At 37.3% G+C, this 9378-nt stretch overlaps 1 protein-coding gene and 1 pseudogene across 1 annotated transcript; one reads left to right on the top strand and one right to left on the bottom strand.

Moving 5' to 3' along the window:
- Positions 1 to 1221: 1221 nt before the first annotated feature.
- On the top strand, positions 1222 to 4482 carry LOC130813464 (phosphomethylpyrimidine synthase, chloroplastic-like). The gene is made up of 6 exons (XM_057679297.1): positions 1222 to 1547; positions 1783 to 1910; positions 2352 to 3172; positions 3274 to 4092; positions 4136 to 4163; positions 4301 to 4482. Exons 1-6 carry the CDS (start codon positions 1237 to 1239, stop codon positions 4480 to 4482), a joined length of 2289 nt encoding a protein of 762 aa, XP_057535280.1. The 5' UTR covers positions 1222 to 1236.
- Positions 3990 to 8659, bottom strand: LOC130813301 (phosphomethylpyrimidine synthase, chloroplastic-like; annotated as a pseudogene).
- Positions 8660 to 9378: the final 719 nt, after the last annotated feature.

Raw genomic sequence — 9378 nt, 5'->3', positions numbered from 1 at the left:
CCGATAACCTAAAATTTATCCAATCTTGTAACCGAACCCGATTTGACCCCGCTTCGAAAATAATTTACAATTATGTAAATATTAATATAAACACAAAATTCAATTCCAAACCAAATCAATCCAAAGACTCCAATAAACTGGAGCGTAAAATGGTGAAATCCCTGTTCATTTGGGCACAAAAAAGTTTATTCTGGGTAGTATTTTCGCAAGTAAAGGCTGGAGGAGAAAAAGATATAAGGCAAAAGTTAAGATAAGCTTGAAATGTGAGTTAAGTGTGTTAAAGGCTTGATGCAGTTGTTTATTAGCAGTTTTAATACATCTATTGTTAGAGTATTTGATTATTGAATGATATCAGTAATGTAACTTTTCAACACTGAAGTTCCTGAAATTTTTTGTGTCACCTTTTGATCAACGGACAAAACCACATGCCATTACCCCAATGTCAATCGGAAAAGGTGAGGTTTGAGGAATTGAATGTCAATATCTTACTCTTCTAATAACAAATAATTTGTTTTTGGTTCATCCTTGGTTGCAAATATAATCTGCAATTTCGCATGAATAAGAAGCACAAATGATTGCAAATGATTGATAGAGCCATTTTACTATGTACATTAAAATTTGAAACTAAAGAACTATAATAATCAACACATGATGGTTAAGAAAAAATTTCTTGGGATTTGGACTTCTTTTGTTTGTAAAGACATTAGTCGGCTAACTTGACTATATCATTTGACATGAATAAGTGAAGTATACCAGGGTTTTTCGATGTAAATTCCTCCTCTCTCTTAATTGGTTTGTGTATGTTCCTAATTGTTTTCTCCATTGATGTAGATCACTCATTTGTTGATCTAATATACATTGCAATTAACGAATGACGCTGAATGTCTGATACAGGGAGTATTCAATCACATGTTTAATAATCCTGGTCGTGATTTAGTAGTTTAGTAACTGTTGTGTGGACTTATTGGGCATAGTGATTCCAGCATGATAGTCATCGTGTGCCTTACGGAACCAAGGCTAGGTGGTTAGATGATCTTCTGTGTACAGCTTTTTGAAGTCTTGTTTCTGTAGTGGATGTGTTGCAAGGGTCACTTCAGATTTATACTAAATTTCCTGCTTCTTGTTTCGGCTTATTAATATTGGCCACAAGAGCAATTGTCATCATAAAATAGGCTACTTTTGTTTTCCTTATAGTACTATTTGGAAGTTTGATGCATAATCTGATAAATTTCAGGAATGGCAGCACTTCAAGTTACCTTGACAACAGTATGTTGCAAGAATGACAAAGATTATGCCCAGTACGTGCTTCCTAGGACTTCATTTTTGCCTAGATTTGACATGCTGGGGAATTCAGTCGGTGCTTACAGTAAAGAGTTTCATCCTAGCGCCTTGAATTCAGGTGTTCAGGCCACTTTGACCTTTGATCCACCAACCTCAAATACTAATAAAACTAAACAAACGAAGCATACAGTTGACCCTTCTTCCCCCGACTTTCTTCCTCTTCCATCATTTGAACAATGCTTTCCAAAGAGCACAAAAGAATACAGGTATGATTTGTGCACTAAACCACTTTAGTTTCTTATATGATTAGTTGCAATCTGTGGACTGTTTATTAGAATACAGTCTTCGTAGTATGTTGCTCATTTGCATTTTACTTATTTATTTGTACAATATAAGAGCTTGGTTGCATTTATGGTATCTAATAGCTTTGAATGTTTCACAAATTTTCCTGAAGATTCACCTTCTGTTATTGTTAATTACTTGTGCATGTTGGGCATTCAGGGAAGCTGTTCATGAGGAATCAGGCCATGTGCTCAAGGTTCCCTTTCGCCGTATTCATCTATCTGGGGATGAACCCCATTTCGACACTTATGATACCAGTGGCCCCCAGAATATTAGTCCACAAATTGGTATTCATTTTTTCTCTCTTTCTCCCAACAAAGGTTTTACTAAACCATTCTACCCTCTTCTGTGAGTTCACTTTCAAACTCTGTCTGTTTTGTACCTAAATTAGGCACTTGTTTCTTTGTTATCTTATTCACCTTCGCTTAGTAATATGAATTACTAGTTCCTGCTTTAATTTCATTGTTACTTTCACATCTACTTTATCAGAGCTGTACTACCATTTGTCCCCTTTTGTCATTGAATCAAATTCAAAATTCTTCATTGGAAATCTTGTACCTCACCAATTCACACAGCACCTGTTGATTGAGTATGCTCATATGAGGGAGGCCGTTGAGATCAGTTTTCTTTAAGAGCCTAGTTTTCTGTGGCTTGATTTGACTTAAGATCATATCCCAAACTGGCTTCTAACCTTCTTGGTTATATAATTATATGCTATTGTGTGACAGGACTACCTAAACTGCGAAAGGATTGGGTTGACAGGAGAGAAAAGTTGGGGCTACCGCGATACACCCAGAAGCTTTATGCTAAGCAGGGAATGATAACTGAAGAGATGCTGTTCTGTGCTGCTCGTGAGAACCTTGATCCTGAATTCGTGAAGTCAGAGGTTGCTCGTGGACGTGCAATTATCCCTTCCAACAAGAAGCATTTAGAGCTGGAGCATATGATAGTTGGAAGAAATTTTCTGGTTAAAGCTAATGCAAATATTGGAAATTCTGCTGTTGTTAGTTCAATTGAAGAGGAAGTTCACAAACTTCAATGGGCAACTATGTGGGGCGCAGACACTATCATGGATTTGTTTACAGGTCGACATATTCATGAAACCCGTGAGTGGATCCTACGTAACTCTGCTGTACCAGTTGGTACAGTTCCTATTTATCTTGAAAAGGTGAATGGTATTGCCAAGGATCTCACCTGGGAGATTTTTAAGGATACCTTGATTGAACAAGCAGAGCAAGGTGTGGATTACTTCACTATACATGCTGGAGTTCTCCTAAGATACATCCCTCTAACAGCCAAGCACATGACTGGCATTGTATCTCGTGGAGGATCCATACATGCAAAGTGGTGTTTATCCTACCATAAGGAGAATTTTGCTTTTGAGCACTGGGATGATATTCTTGATATCTGCAACCAATATGATATAGCACTATCAATAGGCGATGGCCTCAGGCCTGGGTTAATCTATGACGCCAATGACGCTGCTCAGTTTGCCGAGCTCTTAACTCAAGGAGAACTTACACAACGAGCCTGGAATAAAGATGTGCAGGTATTACCATATGAATTAAGCTTGTGTAATTTGTTGTCCTAGTTCAATTTTTTTGCTCATCAAAAGGTCATAGTTAAGTACTGATGTAATTTTTACCTCAGGTGATGAATGAAGGGCCAGGACACATTCCAATGCACAAGATTCCTGAAAATATGCAGAAGCAGCTGGAGTGGTGTCAGGAGGGGCCATTTTACACACTAGGTCCATTAACAACTGATATTGCCCCTGGTTATGATCACATAACCTCTGCTATTGGTGCTGCCAATATTGGATCCCTTGGCACTGCACTTTTATGCTATGTGACTCCCAAAGAACATCTTGGTTTGCCAAATAGGGATGACGTGAAAGCAGGGGTTATAGCGTACAAAATAGCTGCTCATGCTGCTGATCTAGCTAAATGCCATCCGTTTGCCCAAGCAAGGGATGATGCGTTGAGCAAAGCAAGATTTGAGTTCCGATGGATGGACCAGTTTGCCCTTTCACTTGACCCAATGACCGCCATGTCTTTCCATGATGAAACCTTGCCATCAGAGGGTGCTAAGGTAGCAAATTTTTGCTCGATGTGTGGACCCAAATTCTGCTCGATGAAGATTACTGAGGACGTACGCAAGTATGCTGAGGAGTATGGTTATGGTAACGCTGAAGAAGCTGTACAACAAGGGATGGAGGCTTTGAGCGCTCAGTTTCTGGCTGCAAAGAAAACAATCAGTGGAGAACAACAGGGAGAAGCTGGGTGGGATTTGATTCTCAGAATGCCCTTTTTAAGTGCCTTCGGACTCAAAAAAAAATATAATACTGCAAGTCTGCGAGGATTTATAATCACAAAAAAAATCACTAAATGGTGGTTCATCATATTCATTCATGCGACTTTCACTTTCAAGTATGGATTTTGCATTTCATTAAAATATTGTGGAATTATTGTTGAATAAGCTCTACAATTTTCTTGTGCACCAATTTTTACAGTGTTCAGCTACTTTTTTTCAACTGCCCGGTAATTATGTAGCTTTTGAAATGATCCTTGTGATAACAAGAAGATTGTTTCTTTTTAACCATTGATACCATTTATCTACAAATTAACACGAATAAAAAAGCCGTGAACTATGTTGTAAGATCATTGTATATTTGCAGAGGATCAATGCATGATGCAGGATTTATTTAAAAAGGTTGGGAAAAATGTGAATGAAAAATTGCAATGTGCAAGTACTGCACATTACAGCTATGGTGTCCGCAAAGCTGCATCAGCTAACAAAAAGATGAATAAAACAAGAAACCAGTACCTGATCAGCAAGGCATCACCATTTCTCAAATAGAGATTGATGAGCACGTATATAAGCAGAGTTTTAGACGAGCAAAGTCATGGTGCATTACGAAGGGTATGTCAGTTAGGACTCAAGCATCAATAACAAGGACAAACTCACAAAGTGTTGCCACTTTGTAACAGGCTAAGGACACAGCAGACGCAAGGTTCACGTGAGAACACAGCAAGGAATGAAATTTAGTTATTTTTCTGCAGCACCTTCGTTACATGAGAGTTTGAACATCAAATTCGCATGGATCGGTGTAGCCTATGATGCTACAAACTAAAAATATTTCCAAGTTGTATTAATGAAAATACAACAGAAGGTGTAACGTAACCACCGTCCACCAGGTGGGCTTTAACAGATATCAATAATTTTCACAGAAATATGTACCTGGAAGAGATATATGCTTATTGATTACATGATTTTAATAATTAATCATGTAATTAGGTTGAATTGATAAATAAAATGCATAATACTACATGAATCTAATTTTGCTTATTGAACTAACTCTAAGCAGGGCTGAAAATGTGACATATATTTAAGCTAAATGTTGGTGGCCACCCACCTGACATAGAGACGAGCTTGGTCAAGATACCATACCAGCTAATCCAGATCAAGCAGGACCCCGATAAGGTATAAACCCTGTTTGCACGAAAAGAAAACAAGCGCACACTCCCTACGCAGGCATTAACCTGTTCAGGTTCAAAGGGACTTTCTCAGCCTGTCTTGCTAGCATCTTTCATCAATACAGTTAATATGCTAAAGCAGAGACAGACACCCCTGGTGCTTTCTTATGTCAGAAAATGTAAATTATAAACAAAAAAAGTAATATACTTTAAATATTGAACGGGAAAAAGTTCAATTGATTCCGTAGTCTCAAACACTATAACCCCCGCTTTCATGTCATCCCTATTTGACAAACCAAGATGTTCTTTGGGAGTCACATAGTATAAAAGTGCAGTGCCAAGGGATCGTATATTGGCAGCACCAATAGCAGAGGTTATGTGATCATAACCAGGGGCAATACAGTTGTTAATGGACCTAGTGTGTAAAATGGCGCTTCCTGACACCACACCAGATGCTTCTGCATACTTTCAGGAATCTTGTGCATTGGAATGTGTCCTGGCCCTTCATTCATCTCCTGAGGTAAAAATTACATCAGTACTTAATATGTAAGACAGTGAACAAGAGAGAAGTTGCCAATGAAACATAGGCCATTAAATTGGTATGACCTTTTGATGAGCAAAAAATTGAACTAGGACAACAAATTACACAAGCTTAATTCATATGGTAATACCTGCACATCTTTACAGGCTCGTTGTGTAAGTTCTCCTTGTGTTAAGAGCTCGGCAAACTGAGCAGTGTCATTGGCGTCATAGATTGACCCAGGCCTGAGGCCATCGCCTATTGATAGTGCTATATCATATTGGTTGCAGATATCAAGAATATCATCCCAGTGCTCATAAGCAAAATTCTCCTTATGGTAGGCTAAACACCACTTTGCATGTATGGATCCTCCACGAGATACAATGCCAGTCATGTGCTTGGCTGTTAGAGGGATGTATCTTAGGAGAACTCCAGCATGTATAGTGAAGTAATCCACAACTTGCTCTGCTTGTTCAATCAAGGTATCCTTAAAAATCTCCCAGGTGAGATCCTCAGCAATACCATTCACCTTTTCAAGATAAATAGGAACTGTACCAACTGGTACAGCAGAGTTACGTAGGATCCACTCACGGGTTTCATGAATATGTCGACCTGTAGACAAATCCATGATAGTGTCTGCGCCCCACATAGTTGCCCATTGAAGTTTGTGAACTTCCTCTTCAATTGAACTAACAACAGCAAAATTCCAATATTTGCATTAACTTTAACCAGAAAATTTCTTCCAACTATCATATGCTCCAGCTCTAAATGCTTCTTGTTGGAAGGGATAATTGCACGTCCACGAGCAACCTCTGACCTCACGAATTCAGGATCAAGGTTCTCACGAGCAGCACAGAACAGCATCTCTTCAGTTATCATTCCCTGCTTAGCATAAAACTTCTGGGTGTATCGCGGTAGCCCCAACTTTTCTCTCCTGTCAACCCAATCCTTGCGCAGTTTAGGTAGTCCTGTCACACAATAGCATATAATTATATAACCAAGAAGGTTAGAAGCCAGTTTGGGATATGATCTTAAGTCAAATCAAGCCACAGAAAACTAGGCTCTTAAAGAAAACTGATCTCAACGGCCTCCCTCATATGAGCATACTCAATCAACAGGTGCTGTGTGAATTGGTGAGGTACAAGATTTCCAATGAAGAATTTTGAATTTGATTCAATGACAAAAGGGGACAAATGGTAGTACAGCTCTGATAAAGTAGATGTGAAAGTAACAATGAAATTAAAGCAGGAACTAGTAATTCATATTACTAAGCGAAGGTGAATAAGATAACAAAGAAACAAGTGCCTAATTTAGGTACAAAACAGACAGAGTTTGAAAGTGAACTCACAGAAGAGGGTAGAATGGTTTAGTAAAACCTTTGTTGGGAGAAAGAGAGAAAAAATGAATACCAATTTGTGGACTAATATTCTGGGGGCCACTGGTATCATAAGTGTCGAAATGGGGTTCATCCCCAGATAGATGAATACGGCGAAAGGGAACCTTGAGCACATGGCCTGATTCCTCATGAACAGCTTCCCTGAATGCCCAACATGCACAAGTAATTAACAATAACAGAAGGTGAATCTTCAGGAAAATTTGTGAAACATTCAAAGCTATTAGATACCATAAATGCAACCAAGCTCTTATATTGTACAAATAAATAAGTAAAATGCAAATGAGCAACATACTACGAAGACTGTATTCTAATAAACAGTCCACAGATTGCAACTAATCATATAAGAAACTAAAGTGGTTTAGTGCACAAATCATACCTGTATTCTTTTGTGCTCTTTGGAAAGCATTGTTCAAATGATGGAAGAGGAAGAAAGTCGGGGGAAGAAGGGTCAACTGTATGCTTCGTTTGTTTAGTTTTATTAGTATTTGAGGTTGGTGGATCAAAGGTCAAAGTGGCCTGAACACCTGAATTCAAGGCGCTAGGATGAAACTCTTTACTGTAAGCACCGACTGAATTCCCCAGCATGTCAAATCTAGGCAAAAATGAAGTCCTAGGAAGCACGTACTGGGCATAATCTTTGTCATTCTTGCAACATACTGTTGTCAAGGTAACTTGAAGTGCTGCCATTCCTGAAATTTATCAGATTATGCATCAAACTTCCAAATAGTACTATAAGGAAAACAAAAGTAGCCTATTTTATGATGACAATCGCTCTTGTGGCCAATATTAATAAGCCGAAACAAGAAGCAGGAAATTTAGTATAAATCTGAAGTGACCCTTGCAACACATCCACTACAGAAACAAGACTTCAAAAAGCTGTACACAGAAGATCATCTAACCACCTAGCCTTGGTTCCGTAAGGCACACGATGACTATCATGCTGGAATCACTATGCCCAATAAGTCCACACAACAGTTACTAAACTACTAAATCACGACCAGGATTATTAAACATGTGATTGAATACTCCCTGTATCAGACATTCAGCGTCATTCGTTAATTGACATTCAATTCGCAACCAATCATGTGATGTTGCAGATTATATTCATGTGAAGTTGCAATCATTTGCAATCATTTGTGCTTCTTATTCACGTGAAGTTGCAGATTATATTCACAACCAAGGATGAACCAAAAACAAATTATTTTTTATTAGAAGAGTAAGATATTGACATTCAATTCCTCAAACCTCACCTTTTCCGATTGACATTGGTGTAATGGTTTCGTACAAGATTGATAGACGTAAAGAGACATTCCTGGGGAGGTTACAGGAAGCAGGTTTCCAGCGGTATTTGAGGTAAGTAGAATCAGGTCTACCGTACAATTTACAAATAAATACAGGATCAACAAAAGGACAATGAGAAGATTGATATAAAGGGTATGATTCATCAAAAACCCAACTTCCTACAAAAAGATTGCATGAATATGTTTGATTTGTTTGAATTACTGGGTTTCCTAATTTGTGGTGATTTCTGCCTTAATTTAGCTAATAAAGCTGAAGAATTTGGTCTGAATCTTAAACTGCGTGTTAGAAATGTATACAAAAATAACTTTGAAACAGAGACTTTTCTTGTTTGACGGGACTTGGGAGAGGGATTTTTAAAGAGGTGTTTCGAGGGAAAAAATAGTGAAAAAGTAAGATACTTTGGAAATAATGATGGGAGGGAATTTTTGTGTTTTTAGTGAGACTTTAATTAAATTAGATTCGATAGACCAAAACCATTCTACAATGATTTGATTTGGTTTATGATTTTTTATTTTAATATGTTTTCATAATAATATATATGTCTATGTAAATATTTTGTACTTATAATCACTAGTGGAAAAAAGCTTATATGCTACGGTTTTATCTCTAATATATGCAGCAGTTTTAACCCGCAGCACTTGTGATAGCAGCATATGACACAATGTTATATGTTGCGGTTCAGAACCGCAGCATATAAGAAACTATATGCTGTGGTTCTAAAAGAACAGCAGCACATACTCCTCTTTTCAGAAAAAAAAAAAAAAGAAAAAAGGGGGACTATATGCTGCAGTTCTTAACATATGGTTCATAAATTTTTTTTTTGTTTTTTAATTTTATATTTATTCGCCAATAAATATTAAAAACTATATACATAATAATTATTACACTAATAATCTTTTAATATTTCCCTAATCATCACTAAAATTTTCTAATACAATTTCAAATCAATCATTATTACTTAATTATGTATATAGTTATGGATGACGTATTCTATTTAACATATAATAATATATATTTTATAATAATTGTAATTTACACAATTGTAAAATTATATGTCTTTA

The sequence above is a fragment of the Amaranthus tricolor genome, chromosome 5, assembly GCF_026212465.1.
Source record: "Amaranthus tricolor cultivar Red isolate AtriRed21 chromosome 5, ASM2621246v1, whole genome shotgun sequence".
In the NCBI taxonomy this organism is placed as follows: domain Eukaryota; kingdom Viridiplantae; phylum Streptophyta; class Magnoliopsida; order Caryophyllales; family Amaranthaceae; genus Amaranthus; species Amaranthus tricolor.
Note: the sequence above shows the minus strand (reverse complement) of the source record. Positions and strands in the feature narration are given on the sequence as shown.